The sequence below is a fragment of the Augochlora pura genome, chromosome 7, assembly GCF_028453695.1.
Source record: "Augochlora pura isolate Apur16 chromosome 7, APUR_v2.2.1, whole genome shotgun sequence".
NCBI lineage: Eukaryota > Metazoa > Arthropoda > Insecta > Hymenoptera > Halictidae > Augochlora > Augochlora pura.
The window spans coordinates 15,837,401-15,865,235 of NC_135778.1; the positions used below are offsets into that span (position 1 = coordinate 15,837,401).

The 27,835-nt window shown below is 35.4% G+C and overlaps 2 protein-coding genes across 8 annotated transcripts in view; one reads left to right on the plus strand and one right to left on the minus strand.

Moving 5' to 3' along the window:
- Positions 1–904: 904 nt before the first annotated feature.
- On the plus strand, positions 905–8,376 carry LOC144472783 (transmembrane protein 47). Of its 3 annotated transcripts, none has more exons than XM_078186141.1 (6): positions 905–1,276; positions 1,943–2,003; positions 3,384–3,570; positions 3,756–3,905; positions 3,978–4,040; positions 4,116–8,376. In XM_078186141.1, exons 2-6 carry the CDS (start codon positions 1,953–1,955, stop codon positions 4,328–4,330), a joined length of 666 nt encoding a protein of 221 aa, XP_078042267.1. In that variant the 5' UTR covers positions 905–1,276; positions 1,943–1,952; the 3' UTR covers positions 4,331–8,376. The 3 variants fall into 3 exon arrangements, with proteins under 3 accessions (XP_078042267.1, XP_078042268.1, XP_078042266.1); XM_078186142.1 differs by having other exon boundaries at positions 905–1,214; XM_078186140.1 differs by lacking the exons at positions 905–1,276; positions 1,943–2,003 and adding an exon at positions 2,438–3,168.
- The window catches only part of LOC144472778 (rho guanine nucleotide exchange factor 10), a 98,407-nt gene continuing 78,924 nt past the window's right edge, over positions 8,353–27,835 (minus strand). For all 5 annotated transcript variants that reach the window (XM_078186116.1, XM_078186115.1, XM_078186117.1 and 2 more), the window contains 10 exons: positions 16,925–17,138; positions 15,785–16,022; positions 15,111–15,293; positions 14,709–15,005; positions 14,426–14,518; positions 14,127–14,351; positions 13,880–14,041; positions 13,569–13,775; positions 13,163–13,477; positions 8,353–13,096 (listed from right to left, as the gene is read on the minus strand). In XM_078186116.1, coding sequence (XP_078042242.1) covers positions 11,225–13,096; positions 13,163–13,477; positions 13,569–13,775; positions 13,880–14,041; positions 14,127–14,351; positions 14,426–14,518; positions 14,709–15,005; positions 15,111–15,293; positions 15,785–16,022; positions 16,925–17,138 — 3,806 coding nt within the window. In that variant the 3' untranslated portion in view covers positions 8,353–11,224. The remainder of the gene's footprint in view (positions 13,097–13,162; positions 13,478–13,568; positions 13,776–13,879; positions 14,042–14,126; positions 14,352–14,425; positions 14,519–14,708; positions 15,006–15,110; positions 15,294–15,784; positions 16,023–16,924; positions 17,139–27,835) is intronic.

A 27,835-nucleotide genomic window follows, 5' to 3' on the forward strand; every position in this document is an offset into this window, starting at 1 on the left:
GCTGACGTCATTCAATGACGTCACTATCGTATTTACATGGATGCCCATGTGTTTCATATGGTGCACACCTTACTTTCAACTGCTGGTGTCCTTAAATTTTCCTCGTTGTAAATCGCTAAAAATTTTACACTGCATAGCACTCAGTATTTTTTAAATTTACATATGCAATTGAATGAACATTAAGAAATGAAAAATAATTATTTCTTTGCAACATCCATTTATTTATTTTAATGTATACAACGTTGAAATCTAGTCTATTGGAATATTTACACGTAGAAACGTCTGTGTCTACATAATGATAGTTGAGCTATATAATTATTAAGCTGTACATTTATGAAATTTATATTAACTAGAAACGTGTAAGATACAATACATCCTAAAATTGGATGAAATTACTATTTTCCTTCTACTCCAATAAACTGTTTGTTACAGGAATTAAGTATTAATTTCTTTCTTCATAATTTTATCTAATTTCTCGTTTTCATAATCTTATAAATAGATATAACAAAATGTACGTCTCAAATTTAGATTAATAAAATATATTTTGAAAATATTCTATCATAATTAGAAAATGTGTTAAACTTATTTAAATATTTTCGAAATCATTACAAATATAAGATTCAGTGTTCACATTTATATTCTAGTTTAACCAATTTAATTGATTACACTCCGCGTAATGTGTTTTAACAATGAGATCGTGAGAACTGAATCAAGTGTAAGTATTTTTTATAAAACAAAAATGAAACGTGATTCCAGTATCTGGGACAGATGTGATAAATTCGTGGAAAACAAAGCTCTCATTGTTACAATATAAAAATAGAGCATTACTGTATTATCCGCGTTCCAGCAAATATAAATTTGAAATCAGTTTTCCCATTGGATGCATCGCATTGGAGAGAGCTATGAATGCACGACTTTCATTCGTCGATCAGGAAAACGGGTGAAATGCCAATCAGTTTTGAGGTTAGAAATCCCAACGCAACGATAGCCAATAAAGACGTTCGTCCTTTGAGAGCATTTCTTCGAGCGATTATTCATTGAGGCATTTGCATTTTCCCGTTGTATGTGTGACCAGGAGTGCGCGAGCGTATTATTGGGCTCTGTTGTTGACACTTTCAGTCACATAACCCTTCGAATCGTATCGCGCTGTTTGTATACTCCACGAATTAGATCTTGTCTACGCACAATCCTTTGCAAATTCACAAATTTGGAAGGTCGGTTCCTCCATTGAACGCTTGATGCGTTGAATCTTGCCCATTGATATTAACCCATTGTTGTAAGTGCGATTGCTTCGTCGAACATGATTGTCAAAGTGAAAGATATTGTACAATCTAAGATTATACAATCGTTTAAAATTGAGAAATATGTGCTTACATAGAATTCATAACAATATCGTTATTGAGTGTGACTATTTCTTTGTTAACACGTGTAATAATAATAATGTGTAATGTATCATGGTACTTTGGAACTAACAATTCATAATATGTATATACACACGCATACAAAGTGTCATTTCATGAATTAAGAAATCTTAATATTATTTGTGCATTGAACTTATCAGAAGAGCTTATCAGAAATAGTTAAAAATATTAGATTTGATAAGACATTCAACATTTGATGCTCATGAATCAGATAACAAATGTTGTTACTTAATCATTAATATCCATCATTATATCAACTCGGAGGTTTGCAATAAAAATGAATTATTTCTACAATCGTGTAAACTATATATAGAATAAATATTATTATCAATGTTTGGGAGAAAAATCACTATCCTTTTCTAAGATTTAATTTCACATCATTTCACCTATGATTTTTACATTTTCTTGTCATTATTATGTCATCATCATGTTCCATTAAATGAATTAATGATATATGTTATGTTTGCTAATACTATTATTTTTCTTTATTTTGTTATTATGAATTTGTTTTATTATTACAGTTAGACAGCAATGGCACAAGCTACTACCATTGAAACAATCACTATTACCAGGCCGTTGAAGGTAAGTTTTGACATTCAATGCAACAAATCATAATGCTCCGAAAGTAAACAGTATTTTTGTTTTCAATGATACTTAAAAAAAGTAATTGTTATTGGAACTTAAAAACAATTTTTCATGGGAAATAACAAATATATTCTGAAATTTGTAATTACAAAATCATTATTCTACAAATAAAAAAGAAAGGTGTTCATTAGAAAAAAATCATACCTTTTGCAAATTTTAGCCATTGGAATGTCTATAATTGAATTCAATTAAATATTTTATTGCAAATCTTAAATAGTATTTTCAATAATATTCGAACCTAATTTCAGTAAGATATAAGTAATTTCTTTGTAACTTTTCTTTACATTCTTTTTGTTGTATATTAAAATTTATTATCACGACATGAATCAATTTGTTTTTTGTCATAAATCAACGTAAGATAATTTTTGTAAAAAAATTCAATAAGTTGTACAACGCAAAAAAATAACATCGATGCTGCGTCCAACTTACGGGAATTCGTCATCTAACAAAACGATTGACGCAATAACTCAAATATGGTAGTTATTAAAATTATCCGGAAATATTTTTATAAATGGAACACGTAAGTCTCAAGTTTCTCTTCAACTAAAATGCAACCCTCTACCGCGTACGCGCACTGCGCCACGACCTTTAATGGGCGCAGCCTCCCTAGAACCCAATTACTCCCCCAACCTCGAACAGAGACTCTGTCCCTGGTTGACCTCGCTGAACGAACAATCTTTCGACACTTTTGTCGGACACCTAGAAGAAAGTTTCGTAGCAACAATGTAACATCGCGCGTTGTTCGTGGCGGGACACGATCGAAAGTTGTTTCACGAAGTCGGGGAGGAAACGTAATAAACGCTTGGATGCATGTTTACTTTCGGAGTGTTTTTCATTTGTGAAGAAGGTTTCGTGTCTTCGAACGGTCTCTAAATGCTTCCCTGTCGTCCACCGAGCTTATTCCGCGGACGTGTGTACGATGTGCCGTAAATGGTACGCGAAGAAAGTTAATAGACTGTGAAAAACTTCGGAACAGTTTTAATTAAGTAAATAGGCCTCGAATTCTGTCCACTTGAGACCGATCTTGAAAGTATATCGTACATCTATGATGATCATGTATACAGTCGCGGACGATCACATGGGCGATACCGAAATCGCACAGGTATCTTACAGTTTATTATGAATTTTTTGTCTGGATATTATTAATATCTCATTATTAGTTCAGTTTATTTGTTATGTGAAGGATATTCTGAAAAAATCGTCTGGGCTTAAGAGTATCTTTGTTGATTATCGTTCAGAATACTGTGACATTGCATTTATCTGTTTATATGTATAAATACCTTGACTAATGCATTTCTGTGTTATTGTTGCTTAAAGGTGATAGCATTTATATGCGGAGTAATAGTGATATTGTTGATGATAATGGGTTTGGCTTCCACTGACTGGTTGATGGCACTAGGATGGAGACAGGGTTTATTTGCACATTGCATTGAAGAGGATGCACCCACACCATTGCCATTTAATATGCCAGATCCAGCTGGATGTTATCAGTCCAGAGATGCACGTACGGAGAACTTTCATAATCTAAATTTTAACTATATTAAAATTTAAACTTTCTATAAGATAAAAATAGGGGTGATGCTAATACTATATCACTATCATATTATGTTGGTATATTTATATCTTTAGTTCACTATAATGATTTAAATGTAACTAATACTGTTGATGTAATATTAACATTTTTTACAGCATATATAAAAGCAGCTGCTGCCTTGTGCGTAGTATGCTTGTTGTCAGACATTGCTGCAACAGTTCTTACAGGACTTGGATTAAGGTCACAAGATAATCGTGACAAACATAAATATTACAGATTTGCAGTCTTCTGCATGGGCTTTGCATGTAAGTGTAATACGTAAATTAATAATTCCATTTGTTTTGTGATATATACGTAATTACAACCTTTGATTTCAGTGTTATCACTCTTAATAGCTTTGGTGATATATCCAGTATGTTTTGCAACAGAACTAAATCTCGGTGAGTCAATAATTTGTAATATTAGAGAATTGTTATTTGTTTTACATACTAAAATAATGATTTGTAAAATCATAGGAAACCGAACAATGTGGGAATTTGGTTGGGCATATGGAGTGGGATGGGGTGCAGCTATATTCTTATTTGGCGGAGCTGTGTTGTTATTATGCGATAAGGAGAGCGAGGAGATTTATTACAAAGAAAGAAAGATTGTGCGCGATGATATTGGCGGTGGCGGTTCTATGATTGGTATGGGACATCATGGTGGACAAAGTGGGACGCAATTGGCCTAGTGGCATTGCTCCCTGCCCGACGTTGTTCTCTAGGTGATTAATTTCTTCTCTTTCTGTCCTCACATTTTTGATACATTCATCAAGGGACGTACACACACGTAAAGAGTGAATGGTTTTTATATGTAGTCTACTTGTTACACCAGCATATATTGGACTTAATTACTACTTCGATATAGGATGTACAAAAACATTCGATCGAATCCGTCAATCGGATGCTTGACGACAAAAGTATTTGCGACTTGACTGAGACTTTGATTAAGTTCATTCATTTGTTACCACTTTTTCATTCTCTCATATCGACAATTTCGGGACCATTGCTGTTTTTGGTTTACCACGATATTTTTTTTATACGCATTATAAAGCCACAACTATTTTTTTATAGTGTTTATATTATTTTTTTCAATTTACTAATCAATTTTTTATACCATTATCAATGGTATCTTTCACTGTACATTTCTTATCTAAAGGATCAATTGATGACGAAGCCGCGTTTACTGTTATTATCCAATTCCGGATCTAATGACAAGTAATGTTTTTACCCGAACTTTTGAGTTCGCTAATATTTTAAACTCCTCTGTGCCTGCATTGATAGATCACTTATTGTCTCTGGTTACCTTAAAAAGAAAAAAAATGGTTTATGCTGCTTCAAAACAACGTTTATGGTATATGAGTACTTAAAAGAATTTGTGTCTCATTATTTGCGAAAATATAAATAAAAATATTGACAGTAAGCAGCTAAAAAATCATGCAAAAGGAATTAAAATTATAGGGAAAACACTGCCGTTTACTAGCGAACCATAGATAATTGATTCTTATGATTGTTTTTGCATAAATGATGCAGCTTTGATTTATTATTATTTATTATATATTAGTATACTTTCTATATGTAGTATGTACATATATACACATATCTATATATATCTATATTAGATGTTAGTAATTTATTATTCGCTTTCATTTATTATTATTTTTCCTACTATAATTGAAAGTGATATTTGATTTAATCGAGTGATTTGCGATCATGTAGCGACCAGTATGTTTAGTATAATATTCTGATGTAACATTGACATAATGTTCACAACTTCTACTTCCATATATTCTGCAATGAATTCGGGCCAAAAATTGCTCTAAGTGTATTGTCTTGTGATTACATATACGCACAGAAGTATATGAATGGAACTATGAAATTCGAGTAAAACCAATCTTCAGTGTCGACTTAACGAAAGCATGTTAAAAAAATCATATGCTTGGGCACACTTCGTCGATTAGTATAAATAAGATTTTTTTTATTGATCATTAATATATATTTAAAAGTAAAATAATTTTCTTTGCGTTGGTATAAAAACTTTAAAAGGTTGCGCATTTATTGTGGTCTAATTATGAATTAATGAACGAGTCATTAATCTTTTTTAGCTACATCTGGTTTATTATTTTCATGTTTTGTATACGTTATCCTACAGTCTTCCTTTCTTGCTAATGGAATATTTGTTTATATATAAAACATGCAATTGCTACCTCCAAGAAATTTCAATTTCTTAAACAGTTGTTTTTCGAGTTAAAAATATACAGATTTAGAAAAAAGTGGACGCATGAAAGTAAAGGAAATATATTTTCCTATAATTCTTCCAAACCGATGAAACAATTTTTAGAACGAGTTTCTTTAGAAGATTAACTTCAGTTATCCTCTCTTATTAGTTTACATCGTAAAATTAAGATTTTATAATCATTATTTGTATAAAGTATTTGTTTTATCTATTTCTATAGTATATTTTTTACCGGACAGTATAAACGACCGAAATTCCGAAGAGTATTTAACGAAACAAAAGAGCATTTCGAAAAAAAACAATAGTGCAAATTAAAATATGTACAAGGCTGGTATGAATTTTCACAATGGTCTGTAAAGATTGTCAGTACTTCCAGAATATTTTCGTTCTACAGAAGGAAAAAGAGTTATAGTACGTGTCACATTGACAGTAATTTTATCAAATTATTGACACTTTAAAAAAAACATGTATGCAATGTGAGAGCTGACATATGTACGCGTTATGAAGTTTCCAATGATATTTTCAGTAGCACAACATGCAGAAACGGTGATACTGAAAGTTCATTGTATGTAACTGAACAAGGGATACAATTTTTCGTAGTATCATACATTTCATAGTAACTCTCGTTCAGTGGTCATACCTTCTTCCTTTCTTCTCATTCAATCATTCAAATCGAACAATGATTTATAATTTCTACCCATTATCTGTAGGGAGAAATTTAATTTCCCTAAAAATAAAATACATTTTAAGTTCAACACAAGCACTATGTATTTAAGTGTGCGATGGAATAGAGGCAGCTCGGGCAGGTATTATCTATTATGTTATCTGCATTACATACGTGTACGTATATGTATATATAGGTATTTTATAAATACATGTAATAGAATGATACACTTGCAGTTACTGCGATACTCTAAAAAAAAATAAAGAAGAAGTCTTAACGGGAACGAAATTCATACATGCACTTCGTATAAACGCGGCAGATCAATCATGCTTTCTGAGAGGGGAGATAAAGAACTGTATAAGATTTAAGAATTACAGTGCGTTTGATTCTTTGCCGTACACTGTCGATTTGCGCCTTTCGATTTTGATATGTGCTATTTAATGACATAGAGTACTACGTAAGACTAAGTGTAACCGAGTATTGAAATATGTTGAAAGCAGAACAAGTGAATCGTTGATACATTAATTAAGAGGTTTACAATATACGAAAGAGTATTATACATCAACAAAGAGAGAGAATTTAAGTGATTGTAAATTGAGTACAATAGTAATTGCATTCTACTTGTCACTGGTAGTATTTGTTAAAACAACTATATGAGGCTGGAATTAGAATTTTGGTATATTAAGTGATAGTTTGAAAATGCAAAATGCTCGTGCAATGAAACCAGTTTAGAATTTGAATTTCATGGGCGGGTAGTATACAACTTGCAACTGCCATGCATTAGAATTGCAGTGTAGATAACAATCCATCGTTTTCTACTGTATTATCACAGAATACTATACAGATAATTTAGGCAGCTATAAGATGATTGTGTAATTAAGCGATGATAGATATATTGTAGAGTTAATAGAGCACCATTCCAGAGTAAAAAAAATATCACAGTTATTTGTTACGTGTACACATTCGCAAATAAAAAAAGTAGATTCTCTGTTGTGTACCTATAGAACAAATGTTTTAATAAACTAACTACGCAAATTTAGTAAGAACAGTACAATAGTAAATAGAAATATATTTTATTTTATCTTAATTTGTCTATCATGTTAAAGAAATGGTATTACTGTAATAATAATAAGAATACGACAGAAATGATCGTTGTGACAGAGAATTGTTTTTACAACAATTACTTCCTAATTTCTACATGATAGTATGACATTGAAACGTTAATAAAAAAAACAGTTAATTATTTGCCACACAAATGTTTGCAAACTAGAAAGTCTATTATCGTACGTAATAGATTCGCGTACAGCACATAAGGTAGATGAAAATAATTTAGTCGATATCTACAAACATTTCATATTGTATACAGTGTGTCCGAGTTATCTCAGAATAGTCAGACAAATCATAGAAACTAGACCATGTACAAAACCTGTATCTACAAGAATCATATTTAATTGACATACATACATAACAAAATTCAAAAATATTAAACTGATATTGAAATCGTTCCTATGATGATAATATAATACTTCTCAACAACCAAATACATTGGAGGAAGTCTTCCGCATTTTCAGTTTTTCATGAAATGTTCAGCTGCTCGTAGATAACTGAGACACATTATAGAAAACATATCGTACTTATCCATGCATATCGTAGTAGATGTCCCAGAAGGTGTAGAACAAAGAAATTGTAAATTCGTTTTCCTCATCGAAAATGTTATAAAACGATACCAAGTAAAATTATACAAGAAAATTATTTATGCGTCATATTACGATGTAAACATATCTTAACACTGTACAAAGAATAAACTATATACATCAGAAAAATTAATTCGCATTTATTTGCATATTATTCAAACAAAATACAACAGAATGCGTAGAACATTTCAGAATTTGAAATGTAATTTTTGTTGCCGCACATAGGGTCAAATAGAAAGAATTAAACAAGACGCCATTGATTTTTAAATAATTATTAATATTCAGCAATATAGAGCGATACAAAGAGTGAAAAATTAACGTACTGAAGAGGGCCTGTGAACGCTAAACGCAACAAAATTTTCTCAGACTCGTATATAAACAATGACACAACGCTACGACGACGATTTTAAGTAATAAATACATGTGTGCACGTGTGCTCAAATGATGTGTGCGTGTACGTACATGCAACAAAGTATTGCTGAATAATTATCTCTCGTGTGTGTTTCTATCATGTATAAATACAAAATAAGATTACATATGTATATTTATATATATTTATGTGTATATATATAAATATATATAAATATGTATATTTATATATATTTATGTATACATACATATATATAAGCCTAACAAAAAAGAAAAAAGATAGTGTACAAAATAGAAATCTATATCCAGAATTTATTGTGATATAAAAATTAATTTTCCTCGGAAAAATATATATACATGTACACGCAGATTCTCGTTCGTCCATGCCGATTGTGGAAAACTTAACAAGCACATTTGCGACAAAACTACGATATACTTCTCTCACTGGGTAACTGACATAAATTTTATTTCCCGTATTTTTAATCCACTTCTCATCATCACTCGTTCTATCACAAAATTGGAGAACTGACAATACGTGACGTGATCACTTGATCGATACACCGTTCGCCTATTTGCCAATTCTTCCTCCCACAGAGAAACTATTTATCGCGTTTGGCAGTAAAATATATGTATCAAAAATGTTCAACTTGCTAACGCTTATAAAAGATATAAAATATCTTACGCACCATCGAAAAATGCTATTAAATACTAAACGATTTGCATCATCTGATTGATAAAGAGATTTTTCCTCATTAGAAACAATCCAAACTAAACATCCTACCTAAGTGCATCGTTTTCATTTAAATGAACTTGCTAATTCTCTCTCTCTCTCTCTCCCCCTGCCTACCTCCTCCTTTTTTTAGCTTTTCCTTCGTGTATATATAAGGTTTTTAAATTTTTTTTCTTTTTCATACAAATACAAGAAAAAAAATTAAAAAAAGAACGCTTGATACTGTCAGAGACTCTCCGTGCGTTAGTCAAGACTACCCTCGTTAAACGAATAAATCACAGGCACTGCTCTGTGTTGTTTATCTTCTCCTCGTTACGAAAAAAGGAGTCACTTACATTTCGTAACAAGATTCGAAACGAAAACGTGAAACGCTTAAAAAGAATTCAATTGTCTTCTTTCTCGATGCGAAACGTCCTGCGTATAAACAGTAAGACAACATTTCACTAATTACGTGTCCTACAAAAACTTACGTAAGCTGTATGTATGTGTATGTGTGTTTTTCGCCACATGTACGTCACCGAGCAAATAAAACTCGGAACATTGAACTTTAAGTCAGTGATATTCTATATGGTTAAATTTTTCGTACTTCCCGCCAAGAATTCTACTAAACAATAAAGCATAAAAGCGATTTTAATTCTATCGTTTCATGGAACACCATTGCTTCAAGCTATTTTAATATGCGATTTCAAAAGTAACAATATTTATTATAATGCGTATTCTTCAACCGATTCTTTATCGAATGTCACGTACACTCGTACACACGTCGAGGACTTAAAAGTTATACAAACGGATTGTGGGAAAATGATACACTTTTATCTTACAAGGCAAATCACCAAATCCGAAAATCCTGATCTACATGAAACTTTGTGAGTGTACATAGAGCATAGTAGGCTTGTGGACCATTGGGCAAAAGAGAATTTCTTTGGAATAATGTCGTAGATGTAATTGCGCACATATAATAATAAAACACGCAGAAAATAATTATTCCGTAGAACGAGCATTTTAAGAATTGAATATTTTTAACGTAATATGTAACGATTCAAAAATAGAACAGAACATTAAATATATTCAAACTTCTACTTATTATTAGAAAAACAAAAGAAATGCTAAAGTGTAGAGGTCTTTTCAATCTCCTAAGGAGTTTATTTTAGTCAACTGAACGAAACTGTTTCTCGTACACTTCATTATGTACATACGTACATATAGAAAGTTTCATTAAATCTTAAGTTTCTGAATTAGATAACTTCTCTTGTTAGTAATAGTATTTAAATATAATTCAACTCGCGAAAATATTTGAATACGACTGTTAATATAACAATGTAATATTTTTCACTTTCACGCATATGCTTTGTACAAATATTTTCAACATTTACCAACCTTTCAGTTCATTCGATTCGAGCTGGTTATGTACTCCACGCTAATCTTTGTTCTAATTTTTCTATTCTAAAGTTGCACGATGATAATCGTGTTGGAGGCACGATTAAATAACGTATACGAGCGTACACAGTAAAAGCAGTCTACAACAAAATATATGATCTCCTCAGCATGATGAAAGCGTACTTTATAAAATACAAAAAATGTTTTATTTTTCTTGTTTAAAGAGAGCTATGCGAGAATTAGATCTTTACACTGTCATGATAAGGACACGCGTTCGTGTCTCGGTATAACTTCATTGTAGTTTCGAAATAATTCTCAGTGAACACCTGACTTAAAATCGCGCTACGCAATCAACGAATTCCTATCGAGTAACCTTATTACTTAAAAGAGATACACATCAGTTCAACAATATTATTTGGTCCTAATTGCCGACAAACATTACCGTTACCGACATTGAGAGTAGCATGTCTATACGTACTGACGCAGGCGCGACGGTTGACCTAGCATAACTGAGTATCATAACTTCATCTCCCACAGCACGATGTGGGCATCGTTACTGTTTGGATCTTTGAACGTGTAACCAGATTTGGAGCTCTTGTCGGCAACAGACTGAGCGTTTGGTTGCCCCCAATTAATGTAACCTCTGCCGCCCATCAGCGTCAGAACCGTCCGCTTAGGTTGTTCTATCTGTTGCAGAGTTTTGTTTATCTTTTTCCCAGTGGGCTTCAAATTGTTGGACGCCGGTAGGGTCTCTGCGACTGACTGTCCTATGCTATTGTTTGTAGTTGGTGTTTCGTACGGTCCGTTTCGACTAGCAGTACTACTGTTGCGAGACAATTTCCCAGTTTTCAAGGAGATATTTTCCTCGGAACCGGAAGATGTATACAGAGAACTGGCGTGCGAGTCCACGGACCAATTGGATAAGTCCAAGGATCTGGGCCTGGTAATTTTCATCTTCAGTCTACGGTCTAAGGTATTAACTTTATTTGGTATGGCTGCTAGTTCTGGATCGCTCCTTCTTAAGGACTCGTAAATTGGATCGATGCCAGAGCTGTTCTCGTTCTCGTAATCCTTAACGTACATCAGTTCCCCATATAGACCGTAAACGTCGCAGTTCTCACCCGAACTCTGTGACCCGGACATTGAACTGGACAAGAATCCACCACCGGAACCGAGCCCTCTTGGAAGTGTCTTTGAACCCCTGTACTCGTATTCCTTGCTCCGTTTCCGTCTCAGCATTACCGGGCTGCTTGCTAGTTGTTGCTTCAGTTTCACTATGCTATTCGACATGGAAGAGTCTAAGCTTGCCCTGTCTCGGCTACTCCTACTGCTATCAGTTTCCTTGTTCCGTAACTGTACGGTCTCCTCGTCTGCGATTTCATCGCTTGCACAGTTTAACGTATTCTTATGATTCTGAATAGCTAGCAAGAAGGTGATGGGACCGAAGTGCGCGTGGTAAGATATGTTTACACGGCCACTGATAATGGGTACTCCTTCCAAACGAGGAAGAGGAATCGTTAGGCTGATGCCTACGTTTGTGCCAACCCAGAGGAGACCCTTGCAAGCTAACAGTGCCGTTACCGTAACCGTGGTCTGATTGTTGTTTAGATTATCGCCGCAGGAATTCGAGGTGTTATTCGACCTGGTTACCCTCAGGACGTTGGATGCTATGTTGATGTCTTGGAGATGTTTAAATGTTTCAGTGTGGTATAAACACACGGTACTAGAGTTTTTCAAGGCGACCCAAAGGCCTACGCCAGAGTGAGCCATTAACTTCACGTTGCCGACGTGCTCGTGTTGAGCACTGAAGCTTTTCGTGATATCTCCGGTAACACCGTTCAGCACCCATACCTTCTTACCACAAGCGGCATAAACGGACGCGTTGATCGGCATCAAACAAGACACGGGTTCGCTGCCCAATGATATCACGTTTGGCTCTTTAAGGTTCCAGGTACCATCTATTTGTCTCCTGAACAGGAGGAGCAAGCCAATGCCCAACGCGACGAATACATTGTCGCAGTGATACTTGATTTGTATCACTGGTCCCGACACAGCATAGTTACCGAGCTCCTCTTGTTTTTCTGGCTCCGAGGCAGCGTAGATAATGATTTTGCGAGAATCCGTGCCCATCCACACCAGATCGTTCGACAGTGATAATGGTTCCGAGGAGACACCTTTTACAAATTCTATGGCAGCCACCCGGGTTTCTACCAAGTCGAATGATGTGATTTGCTTCAAAGATGTGGCGGAAGCTGTTGTAGATTGACCGAATATAGTCACGTGACTGGATATACCATCGCCTGTGCAGATCCATAAGTAGCTTTGACTTCTACCGCGGCGCCTGGTAGGCCGCGGATTTTGTGTGGTGTAGTAACAACCGCAACGTACCTGAAAGTTGAAAAACATGTAGAACATTTCTACGTCATTTAATTGATTCAATATCGGATGTCTTACCTCTGTCTGATGTTGCGAGTGGTACACTTGTTGCGAACTAACGAACAACGGCATCTTGGTCGATGGTCTTTGCTCTTGTTCAGGTACTTCCCAAGAAGGAGAATTATTTGGATCTAAAGCTAACTGAGCCAGCCTGAGCTCGGTTATCCAGTCTTTCTTCACTAGAGGATTTTCCGTTTGAAAAGTGTACATTTGTCCTTGCTTAGTTACCAGCTGCAAGCAACAGCTATCCGCCCAGACCATATCCTCGTCTTTCTGTTGTATCGAAAGTTGTATAGATTGGAGAATTTGTTTGGTCTTCTCTAACGTCATTCCCTATAAATCAAACGCATTATTACATATGAAATTTTACATACTTACAAAGGAAGTCAACAAAAAAAAATTTGCGTGTACATATTTTTCGTACCTCGTATTTACCCTTCAGTTGTGCAACTAGATCACTTATCCTAGACATCACTTCGTAATCGTGCATAAGGTCATTCATTTCTACACAGAGATTGTCCGCACCTGCCTGGCCGCATTCTCCGCTTTTGTCAGATTTCAGGCTGCCGCCTTTATTTAGACCAGCAGTCAATAATCTACTTAACGTAGGCGAAGTACTCGTGTCCTGAATCTAAAACATTTGATTGTGTGAAATCAATATCACGTTGGCTATAATTTATCTCTTTGCGGACGTCAAATTCCATTCGCAAATAATAAAAAAATTACTTAATGTACCTCAATGTCTGACACAGGATACGTCCACTTCAAAGTGAGTCTTTCGCTTCCGCTGAAGTCTTCCGCGGATCGCGGTGTCACGGAAACGCATACTACAAGATCATTCAACAACAGCAATCTTCGCCGTTTCGATTTTGTGATCATGCCATTTTGATTGAATTCCTGCAAAAATGTACGATGAAAATTGTTTTGCACACAGGTGGGCGCCCTCCGGTTCTATTTCAATTTTGTACGAATTTGTACGTACCAACTGTGTGACGTTATCTTCTCTTATTAGATACCTAGAAGAAGATGAAAGAGGACGATGAGACAGTTTCCCGGATACATGTCGCAGCATCTCTTTGAAAGCCTGGAACTGTTCTGCCTCGCGTTTCCTTTCATTCAACATCTCCGCTAGACTTTCTAATTGGGTCAACGCTAACTGCAACGACATTCTATCGTGGTGTCCTTGTGGCGTGTGTTTCAATAAGTCCTAGACAAATTCGATATCATTCTAATGCGATCGTCGAGGAGGAAAACGAAATACTAACTAGCAACGATGCTTACTTGTAGGAATAATATGAACTGCGGAAACCTCTGAACGGGTTTTACCATGAGCCCAAAAAAGGACAGTCTATCGTGTGCACTTATTTGTTTTACCTGCAACAAAAAATCAATTTGAACATTAGACGTGGTAGTACTTATAATTATTTTTTGGGAGCAGAATGTGTTTTATTTTAACAACTAATTTTACACGAATGAAACTCATGCTAATAGAGGTAACTCCGAATGTAATTTAGCTGTAACCAGGTGTCACTTCGCACCTGCCGGTAATGGTTCATGTGTTTACCTTGAAGAAGTCAGCAAGCGCAGTCTTTCGTTTCGACTCCTGTTTAGCCAAGTCCATGGCTACCGAGAAATTGTTTATGAACCCACTGTAAATATCTAGCACGATCGCCTTGCTGAAGCTAGCCACGAACACGTCGCCCAGCTTCTCATCTTTGTCCCACGAACGAACGCATTCTGCGAGCGCGATTCTGAATAACGTGTGGCACTGCAGAATTTCGGGCAATCTATGAAACAACGTAGCTATCTTCCCCTGGCTCAATATAGGCGGCGACGATTCCTCCAAAGGTTTCTTGTAATCCTGAAAACAGGACAACAATTGTATTTTTAATCGATCGAGGAGAACAAAAGAACTTTACATTCTCTTTAGGTATAACGCGTATAATAGGTTCGGCTCGATGCGTACGTTCACTAGCCTCTGCAACGTGGACACGTAACCGTTCTCCGAGTGCACTATGGCTGCTACTATGTGTCGGCGTTTCAGCTGCTGCGGAGTTAAATTAGGAGGTGTCGGCGGGAGGGCCGGCGGTGTTTGACGACGTTGTTGCATGCATTGGAATTGCACCATTGCGCTGTTCTCCTCTTCCACCTGGAATGGACAAATATTGGTATGGTAAATATTTAATTTCTCTAAAACGAAGGAGACTCGCATTATTTGTGGTATGATATTAAATAGCAAACTATATTAGGCTAAATAATTTTAAGACTTAGAAATACAGGTATCGTTACTAAGTATTTTTCTAAAAGTAACAAGAAGTTACTTTTTATTAAAAGTAATGCTACACGAATTTCTTGCAAGCTATGACGACTGAACAATTCAATGTACAATAAGTCTCAGTAGTGCACAAATTAAAGAATAGTTTATAATATTTCAAAAACGCTTCTGTTTTCAGTGCTTGTTTAGAGACTAGAATATATCTTCTCATCATTACTATCTATTTATTTTTAGAAAGGATATGATAAGATCAGCGAGACCGGATGTTCGATGAAAATCCATGTCTTTCTGTAGATTTTCTAGTGATAATTTCTTATCGTTCGCGACAATTTGAATGCGAGAAGACAATGGCCCAAGGCAGCTACCTCACAGAGTTGAGGCATCTGAGGCGTCTTGATCGGACTCGTGAGAGAAACCGTGTCCGACGAGTCGACGTCGTACTGTTGCGTCGAACCACGACGGATGCTGAACCATCTCGAGAGCCTTCCGTGGTTCCCAGGCGAGTCTAATGGGTCAGCGTTGTTCACTCGCATATTCTGCGACCTCCACTTGTCGCACAGCGTCCTTGCCTTGTGCAACGTGCTCCTTAACTGGCAGTTACTTCTGCAACGAATTGGTCGTTACATTAATTGCGTGCACAGACGGAGTTAGGACTGCCAGGTGAACCGAAACAATTGACAAATTCCTGGTTGGACCAACGAAACGACGCGCGATTTTTAGCAGCTCTTTACAATTATTGGGTCGATGCAAAAGAGCAACGCTACAAGTACTTTCAGCTTTGACAAGTACCTGTTTGCAGAGTAATTAACAAGGATTTCCGTTACTTTTGCGTCAATCCGATATTTGCTCAACGATTAGAGTGCAGTTACAGACTGTTTGAGTATGCAAATCATAGTAAAGTATGTTTTACAATCAAGTCCTTCGCTTTTTTCTTTCCTGTAGAAGAAAATGAGTCGACCGATCGGATTTAATCCCTTAACGTACCATTTTCTTCACAGTTACTGCGATTAGCAATTTTTCAATTGGTATAATTTCTTAAAAGGGGATGACCATTCGTGTTTATTCCATGCCTGAATATACTTAAATGCTTAAATATTAATAACAAGGGATTAGAATTTTATTCCAACTTTAAAGAACAGAATAACATCCATACCTAATAATTTATTTACTACCAATTGCCGTCACGAGTCGGACTCGTCAAAATACGGTAAGGGATTGAAACAGAACATAATTTCGCGGTTGTATAACTATTTTAATATGTCTTTTACAAATCTAGCTTCTCAAAAATTATTTTTTATTTGTTTTAAAATGCTTTTTTATTTCTACTTTTTTAAATAGTTTCTACTGAGCTTTTCTTCTTATGAATCAGTTTCTTTTGCTTATCGCGAGGTTTTCAAGAAAACATTGAGGACACTATAGTGAAATTCGGTCGTTAATCGTTCGTCCAAAGAGGAAATCGTTTGCTCCGGTCCACCATGGCGCGGTGAAATAGGGATAACGCTTACTTAATACTGATATTACTCTTCTCGCTCTCGTCGTCCGAAGAGAGGTCATGATCCGAGGCGGAGCACCACGAGTCCTCGCTTCTGGCCGACTGTGTCGACGTGTTGGACCTAGTCGCCTTCAAGGTAGGGTGGTGCTGTCTGTGCGTTTGCCCGACAGTTTCCATTTTCGTCGGTCCTACGTCATCCCATGATCTGCACCTTGAACGTGGTTCATCTGCAATCAAACGATATTCAATGGTTTGAGGTGTAATTCCGGCATCGAGCGATTAGCCTAACCGTAAAAGAAAATAAAAGAATTGCACGAGATATCGCGTGAAGCGCGTTTTTCGTCTTTAAACTTTTAGAATTGTTTTCAGCTCTTTGACATGGCTCAGTAGAGGTGCTAGAGTGAATCAAGACTTTTTTAGATAATTAAATTATTTGTTTAAATCATTTGGTGCATCTATGCAATCTAAAAGATGAAATAACAAGTATAATTACGCTTATGCTCGACAGTTCTAGTTATTAAAATGCTGGATTTTTAAAATGTTGAGTTATTGAAATGCTTAATTATTAAAGTATTGAATTATTAAAATATTGAATTATTAAAATATTGAACTATTAAAATACTGAATTATTGAAATGTTGATCTATTAAAATACTGAAATATTAAAATATTGAACTATTAAGATACTGAATTATTGAAATATTGAACTATTAAAATACTCAATTATTGAAATATTTGAACTATTAAAATACTGAAATAATGAAATATTGAACTATTAAAATACTGAATTATTGAAATATCGACCTATTAAAATATTGAACTATTAAAACACTGAATTATTATATTATTTAACTATATGCTCAGCTACCTAACCCACGTGTAAAATAGAACAATCAGAAGCAAACTGTCCAAGATTAAAGTCGATCATCGTTTAACGGATTGCGCACGTGTTCAGCGAAATATGTTGCACAATTTCATAGAAACAATGATTTCCGATCCGGAGAGTGTGAACTAGTACAGGTTTTGCAAGAACGGCGCTCGCTAAACCCCTCGCGATCGTGGCAGCTCATTACCATACGCCTTACTGTAACTATATTTTCGTTAAACGAGTGACGACAGGCTCTATTTATACAACACGTGTGTCAATCGGCACAAGATTCGATCATCCTTTTATTTTTCCGTGGTTCGATCGACGAATCCCAGGAGGAGTACTATGCTCCCGATCGAAGAGACACAAAATCTGGCCGTGTTTCTGCGCGGAAAGAGAATGCTCGCGCTAGTTTTCTCGAAATGAGATCAACGGTAACGAATGCGCGACGATGAAAAATGCGCGTCTTCGAAATCGTTTCGCAATGCCCGAAGCGTGTGCGTTCATCATCGTATAAACGATTTCGCAACGTGCAGTGATTTTTCCTGCTCGCCAATTCCACGGTATAGTTAGCTTATAGATCGCGGACGTTCGCGCGAATTTCAATGATGATTTCATTAAATCCATATTAAGGGAAAAACTCGATCGATTGTCTTGATCCTACGAAATAATTATATAATATTATTAACCTCTTAGGTACGGCTAGATTTTGCGCAAATCAAGTTTTTCATAATGAAATTACCAATGTTCTTAATATATATTCTTTCCGTATATCTACTATCAATGATTAATAAAATAATTGAGTAAAGCACGAAACATTCACGAAAGCCACTATAGTGGCGCGTAGTGCCTAAGAGGTTAAATAGTAATTATTAAAATTAAATAACTATTAAATAATAATTATAATATTAACCCTTAGCATTCGAAACCATTTTAACTGCAAAATCTAAAATAATGTTCCTGGCATTTTATGCGACAAAGTTTATTTCATGCACACGATATTTGTTTGTCGTGAGTCATACCAACAGTTTCATTCTTAACAATTTTCTAAATCTAAACTTTGTTAGTGTAAAGTTTATTTTAGTACGTGATAGAACAATTTTAGTGGTGTCTCAGAGTCACCACTCGTGTGCAAAGAGTTAAAATGTACTTAAAACGTTTTTAGATTGATCTAGGAACGCAGCAGGAAACTTGGGTTCAATCTCAATTGTTGTAAATTGTTTCATAAAAATTTATATATTAATTTGTACGTTAACTTATACATTAATGATTCTTTTATTATAACAATTACTATAATTTAGGAATTTAGCTATTTATTTGTTCAATAAATGGATAAGTTCTAATATTTAAAATTAAACCTAAAATTAAACAGATGGTTTTCCCGTCGATTATTATTATTATTATTATTATTATTATTATTATTATTATTATTATTATTGTTATTATTATTATTATAATACCTCGTTTCCCAGGATTTTTACATTTCTCCAACTGCAAGTCGTGTACTAACTTTTATCTCCAATAATAAAAGAATTCAGTTCGAGGTGAAATAAACCATTAGTTTATTAAATATTACGCAAAAGATTGTAAAATACGCAGTGACTCGCAATGCTCGCTATCTAGAGCTCGTGATAGAGCAATTATTCCTAGCCGACCAATGGGCACCGTTAAACAGGTTGCGGGGACAGTCATTGGCGTTGGTCGCGTTAAGAAAATCATAATATCGCTAATAAACACGTTTAGAAACAATACGGCGCGGAGATAAGAAAGGATGCCCCGGGTGAGTCACGCGTCACGCGAGCTGAATTTCGTGTTGGCAAACTGTTCCATTAAAACAGCGGTGGTCGAATCTCGCGCGGAAAATTTAGAGACCCGTTCCGCTAGAGTTAGCCTATGCAACGCGGATAATTTTAGGATCAAGACATTGTAATTTATTGCTTCCCATGTTCACCGGATTTTGGAGTCGTAAGCGAAGGTCGTCCATAGATTGCGGTCGCTTATGAACATTCACTATTATTATAATTATTAAAACTATCTTTTAGCTTGGATTAAATTTTATTTATTTAAAATTCGAAGGATTTCTAATATATAATTGTATAAAGAAGATTATCAATAAATTTCTCACGAAAACATTTTCATATTTTTAGCAAATGTAAATGAGCGAACTATGGTAGCTAACTAAAGATTATTATATATTAAGTTCGATCAATTAGATCATTTTAAATTTTATACATTTTTATATATTTGTTTGATATACCTTGGATCAATTCTTCATTTAAAATTAAACGAATTAAATATAATTTTGAAGGCATATTATTTCGTAAAGGTATATTTTATTTAAATATTCTATATTAACGAACATTTATTGGACGCATTAGTTGTTTTTATAGACCTTAATAAACCATATGAAAATTACAATTAATTGCCAGAAACTCTATATATTTATAATCTGGGTCCATCTAGACCCGCACCCCGCAGTCCAAGTGTCAAACAGGTGTATCGATTTCGTAACAAGATTTGCACAGCGATAAATTTTCGATTTATCGTCTTTTAACCTTTAATATTAGCCAATTATACAGATTAGTAGTCGCCATACTTTTCGCGACACAATTTTCCATCGCACAATTCTCTCGCAAGAACAAAAGCAACATCTAGGTTTGACCTACAATGATTTTATCAGCGGCCAGCCGCTGGCCTTGCCAACCCTTATCATCCCTCCCGGTCGATTATTCATTAAACGTTATGGCTTTTTTTTCACCGCGATCCCAAGCTTTGTTTCGAACAAATCTTATTTCCATATCTCTGACACCGTTAGTATTGCGTAACACTATTTTTAAGCCTCGCGCCCTCGATTTTTTTAAACGATGGTCTTACCGCTTGGAGAAGTCTGTGAAGCAAGAAGAAACTTCGCGTTTATGCCAGCCTTGGCTGTGGGAAGAATCCGTGCATAGATTACAAATGAAGGATAATATTGTGCGATCATTGAAAAATCAAGAATAATATTGTGTGATTATTGAAAAATCAAGAATAATATCGCGCGATTATCGAAAAATGAAATAAGAGAATTGTTCGTATTCCGAGAAAATATCGACGAAATTATTATTAATATTGGTGGTAATGAAATAGTATTATTATTACTATATAAAAATATAACGTCATTAGCAAGTTACTGATATTATACTGTTTACCTTTCCCTCTATTTTTGTATATAACAGTTTTATAAAACGTATCATTTAATTAAAAAAATCCTTGTTAAAAGATTAGCAATTTCTAGCGAGTGTGCTCGTCGAAATATATGTTAATAGTAAATATAATAATATTAATAATATCATTATAGTAAATATTATATTAAACTGTACGTTATACTACTGTATTATTAATACAATTTATGTTTCTATTGAATAACACGGAAAATTTTTATTTTAGAAGTTAGATTGCATTTTTGGTCGATGTTTCCCTTCAATATATATTTATATAAATATATGGCGCCCAAGTCATACTACTGTCCAAAAACTTTCGCAAAATTTTCTATATATCAGACTAATTGCTACAGTTTATTAAATATCGAAAATTTGTCAAAAAAAATTGGTAATTAAGTGTTTGTACGTTTTTCACGGTAACTGCGTATCGGTGGTCTGTGAGAAATCGCCAGAGACGCGTCGCGCGTGGAGCCTCTCCGCGCGTAGGAAAATGTTGACGCGTCTCGTTTATAAATGTGGGAAACGGGCGGAACGAACCCGCGTTAACCAGATAGCCACCCTGGACGTTAACGCCGAAGTAACTTGAGCGCGACACTCACGCCGGAAGGTCCAATAAAACCGGCAACGCGTGGAACCCGCCGTTTCCGCACCGGGGTCCATCAGCGTTTGCCAGGGCAGCGTCGTTAATTACGAGAGGAGGATCCTAAGTTCAAGTTCAGAGGACACCGATGTTCAACGTGTCGCTTTTCCGCGACGAAGAGGCCATGCGACAACTAAAGGCGTAGCTGAAAAGTGCCGTTGATAAAATTAATTCTTTCGCATATAGCGTTTACCTCAATTCTTAATTCGATGGACAAGAAAATATAAAGGACAAACGTTTTTAATTGACCAGAATACACGCGTGTTCGGATGTATCGATATATGTTTCTGTGTATTAAATAATTATTAATAATATTATACTATTACATATTTTATTATACTGTAATAATAGTATTAATTATGTTACATTATGTACTATTATATTGTCAATATAATTAATATTATATGATGATATTAATAATGTAATGTAATATAATGTTACTAGTATAATGATATAATAGTATTAATTATTATTATATTATCAGAGTAATTTATTTTAATACTAGTTCTATGATTGATCTATGAATATTAGCAGTATTAATCCAATAATTCCTATCACGATAATATTAATATAATTAATTGAAGTATAAATACTATAATATAGATAATAATTAAAAGAAATAATAATTACTGCATCAACGTAATAATGAAGTTAAGGTGACCGTAGATCGGCACCACGACAATCGATTCTCGATCGATGCGCGACGACGTCGAGTCTCCGAGTGAAAGAAAAACGCGGCTCCATAAATATTTATCAAGATAACCTAAAAAAAAAAAAAAAACGGGACACATCTGGAAGATAGTCTAGTGATGGCGCGTCCGTGGTGGTAAAGGAAAGCGCCTATAATGCCGCGCGCATATATATTATGCAAATCCAAGGGCCCAATGAGGATGTTGCGACTTGAACGTTTAACTGTCCGCCACGCATTGTCCGTCGGAAATTAAAGTTTATAGTTCTGCAGTAATTTATGAGAAAGAATCCGTTCTATTATTATTGCCTGTTTCGAGGCTGATGCAAATAGGAAACAGCATGCGACATCCAGCATTGGACGGGGTACAAAGTGTACCATCATTGCCGGCACACATAGTCTGCCGCTTGGAATATAAACAGCATAACAAATTTATCTATTGCGCAACAACGCTGCCGGGCGTACACGCTGCATACGGTATGTCAGGTTATTGTCGATGAATGCATACAAAGCCTGACTTCGATATCCCCTTGCACTATAATAACGAGTCGTGATGGGAATTACTAGCAATAAATAATTAAACATGGATGTTATTCTGTTCTTTAAAATTGGAATAAAATTATAATCCCTTGTTATTAATATTTAAGCTATTGGGTTGGCAATTACGTGATTGCGGATTTTGTTAATACATAGATGGTTTTAGCACATTCTTTTGTTTTATCAACGTGTTCAAAGTAATTAAATTATATTGTTACCTTATTATACGATGCTTCAATTAAATTTGAAAATCGTCAAGTTTGTTTATTTTTAAAGTATTTATTTCAAATTGTTGCAAGTATAATTGTTATATAAATTGAACTCCACGCGCATAAATCGGACTAAGAAGTCATATAAAATGGAAATACTGTAGTCTATACAAAAGTATTTTGGATTTAGAATGAAAATGCTTTCGAGTGCAAACTGTCCAACAATTCATTTGCAATTCGAACAGCACGCGCTCGACGTGACGTTTTCCGAATCGCGGCGGAAGAAAATCGTTCGTTCTACGCCCTTGACTTAATTCTGCTATCGCGAGGCACCTGCTCCGCTTTAATTGACTCTGATTTATGACGATTCCACGCGTACAGGTAATTCCCTGTGTCGGATCAATTCTCTCATACACGGACGATGCTTTTTGTGCAGGCGAGACGTTATACAATACAGGTGATTCCTCGTGCACGGGTAATTCATATACAGCCAATTATGTATTTGCACGCAGGTGATTCGTCATATAATATAGATCAACCCTTTTTAAACTCGTGGTTATTTCAACTTTGAAAAACTATTATTTCCAGCGTACTATTTATTTTAATTTTGTATTATTCGTTTGTATTTTTGTGTATATGGAATTACTCTTATTTACCTTAAAAAATTAAACTTATTTACCGTACAAAGTCAAGCTTATTTAACCTAGTATTGTAATTACAATTTTAACAACTTTACGAATTAAAATAAATGTAATCCTTTGCACTCGAATGGCGTCTCTGAAGCGCCAATGAAAATTGTTATGTAATTAACAAAATCATGTAGACCTTATTAAATTCTGTTAAAAGCATAACAGTATTACGAGTCACAACACTCAATCACATATAGCAAATTATACTAAGTACTATACCGCAGCTGGTAAAATAGCAATTTTGGATCTAAGCTGAACCCTTTGCGGTCGAATGACGACTCTCAGGCGCCTCTAAAAATTATCATGCCACGTTTTAAAATAATCTTTATCAAATTTACTAATATTTAACAAATTTACAAGAGCTATTACCTGTTACCTAAGTCATAACATTCAATTTCATAATGTAAAAAATGCTCCGGTTTATATAAAATGTAAACACTGCAAGTCTGATGAAATATTTTGGATCTCCAGTTAAAATGGCTCCGACTGCAAAGGGTTAAAATGGCTTCGAGTACAAAGGGTTAATCGTGTAATATGTAATAGTTGCTTGGAAAAATAATGTTGCAGAGCTTAGCGGTGCCTCGGGGTCGCTGTCTGAGCGCAAAGGGTTAATTCTCTATTTACAAGTAATGCCTCATATACAGTTAAGTTTCCATTTGCTAGTAATTGTTGATATGCAGATGTAATTTTCCGTGTCCGGTCGATTCTACACGGTCGATTCTTTCCGGACAGGTAAATTTATCGTTCTGAATTTCGTCCTCGTGTAAATCGTAGGCCTGTCGATTAATCTAAACGCGCCGTGTTCCGCGAGAGCCGCTCTTCCATTCGGCGTCGAACACAGAGAAAAGTGAAACGAGGAAACGTTTCGCCGACGTGCGGAATATGAAACGGTCATTTTCCCGTGAATTTTTAAACGGCGTTAATTTAACGACCAGGCGAGCACGGGCAGCTCTCGCGGTAAAACGGCGTCGCGTGATTTACGACCCGGATCAATTGGACGGAACGGTTTTCGATGGTAAAACGCGGGTTAACTGTATCGTGATGGGGTCGCATTATCCAATACCAGTGGTGGATGCTATGCATGTATATGTATATATGTATATACATTTAACGAAGGATTGTTGGAGCTACGATGAAACTGTGCAGTTTAGCCAAAAAGTGCGGCGGCTGTGAAAAATGTTGCAGATCTGATCGTAGAAATATTGTGCGGTACAAGATTCCTGAGAAAATTATAATATTTTTAAGAAATTTTAGACTGTGGGATTTAAATTATAATATTTAAGAAATTATTGTAGACACTGTAGAGAAATTATAGTGTGTATGAAGGAATCGTAAAGTTGATAGAAGAATTATAAAACGTCTGAAGAAGCTGTGAAGTTCACGGAGAAGGTATAAAGCTTTTAGAGATTATAAAACTTGTAGAAAAATCACGAGCGTTAAAGGAACTATGAAAGCTATAAAAAAATTATGAAGCTTCTAGAGGAGATTACAAACTTGGGTTTGTAAGCGTCTGAAGGAGTTATAAGACTTTTAAAAAAATTCTACTGTTTAGGAAAAGCTTCTGGTATTGTCAAGAATTTATTATAACCTCCAAAATAATTATATAAGAACGATTTAACAACTGTAGGATCTGTAATAAACGTTTTAGTGTGTGTGAACTATGAATCTACTAATTTAAGAAACACGAATAGATAGGTAAATAGAGAAATAAAAGCAGAAATAAATAAAAAGATAAATACAGAAATAAATGAATGTATAAACACGTAAATGAATATAGAAACGAAACTAAATAACTATAGAAGCGAAAATAAATCATTCTGATCACAATTTAGAAAAAGCCCGACAAAATGGCGTCGGACGGACACCATAATTCAGCCCTTAACTCGTCATTATACTATCTACCTCGTTACGGAGATATGTTTCAATATGATTTCTAAAACGATCATTCGTTCACGCGTTCTCGTTCTAAGCACATTAGTAAAAACGCGTCCAGCTGATGATCGTCAGAAGAAAATATAGGTTGCAACGTAACGTCGATTGAATTTCCGACGAAAAATGTCGTAATGCACAGTCACGGAAGTTTTTTACGCGCTCGATCACATCCTCGTGCGATGCATAATCGTTGACTTTGTATCGTTGCTCACGCTTTTGCAAAACATTTTTAGGTCTGGGAAAATCGTCCAGTTTTGACTTTCGAGAGCAGCGCGACGGGCCATTTTGATCGTTTCGTGAATAATTATAAACTTGGAGCAATATTTAGAGTTTTAGTGATATTTATACAGAATGATTTGCTATGCTATGCCACGCTATATTATACCATGCTATGCTCTGCTATATTATACTATGCTATGCTATGATGGATTAATCTTGACACGATCCTTTGTCACCGCGTCTTTCAAAAGTAAGGTTGCGTCGATTACAATTGTCGAATCAGGGCTGGTTGTTTTATTACCGTAGTCGCCCAGCGTCCGAGCGGCTGTTCTTTTTCCCGAGCCGGTGTTACCGGAACCTTGGATCCGTATCTTAATGGAATTAGCTAGCGGACGACGTTCGTCGTTGCGCGTTGCACGGCGTGTGCAATTACATAATGAACAATGCCGTATGCGCGGCGGCGGCGGTAAATCCGCGCGCGGAGAGCCCCGCGCGTTGGCATCGGCTCGCGAAACATTCGAAAGTTTCGCTCGCCAATGAATATTGCAGAGCGGATCGATCGCGATTCAACGAGCAGCCAGGAAAAATCCGGCGGCCGGGTGTCACGTTCAAGGTTAGCCTGAGAGAACGTTCGTAGATTTTTCCGCGATCGGCTACGATGCGCTTCTCCTTCTACGCGGACGACTCTTGGACTTTCGCTCCTCGACGAGATAGATCGAATTTTTCTACGGCGAGCCGATAAGTCTCGTCCTCGAGCTAATCTGCTTATGGTAAAATAACCGTGCCGCGAGGCAAAGCTTCTCTCTCTCTCTCTCTTAGTCGCTCGCGGTCCTTTCGAGATGAAGCAGACGCCGCAAGGTTATTAAAGAGATTTACCGGCGAATTACTGGCCTACAGCGACTTTGCAGAAAACGCGCGATTAGGATAGGAATTTTCAACGAAGGAAATGTAGGATTGTTTACCTTGCTCATGGAAATGAAGGTATTTTTTTCATTGTTCTCTGAACTGTGTCGCGTTGGTGCTTGTTTCCTTGATACGGAGTATTTAACCTTAGGACGACCCCTTCCATTTATTATTATTATTATTATTATTATTATTATTTATTATTTTCAAAATATGAAATATGAAGTAGAGCACGAGTTTTAAGGATGAGGAATACCTCATTGTTTTAATACTTAATTATTGTTTCCTATTTTCGTAGGGAATATTTAACTCTAGGACGACCCCTTATAATTATTATTATTTATTATTTTCAAAATATAACATATAAAGTAGTGCACAAGTTATGAGGATAAGGAATACCTCGTTGTTTTAATATTTATTTATACGAACGTCAAGAAACCCAACGGGTTGTTCTGGGGTGGAATCGTTCACTCGGTTACTTGATTCTTGTCAAATTACCCCCCCCCCCCCCCCCCTCTTTCACTATTGCTCCTTAATAATTTTGACGATCCTTAATGATCCTAATAGGATCAGACAATTTTTGTTTCCTGTATTTACCTTCACTTCTATTAGTTTGATAACAGAAGTATTTATTTTTACTTCGATGTAAAAGAAATTAATAATATATATATATTTAGCAGAGCTTGTAAAGAATATTCACCACGAGACCGACTTGTTATTGTAATACAAGGGGTTGAAATAAGTTTAGTCACAGTTCAGTGATAATTCTTAAATATTCCTATCGTTTCGTATTCTATTTTTCAGTCAGCAGTAATTATTAATAAATTGAACTGCATTAAGTAAAATCACAAATTAAATTGCGAATTACTTATATCAATTATACTATATTTAATTATATTAATGATAGTATATTTAATTATATTGCTTATATTATATTTAATTATTTTAATCATATTATATTTAATTATATCATCGAAGTGCATGCAACGATTTACGTATTACACGCACAAAACGCGTAGAATTGTCGTACGCATAACTAT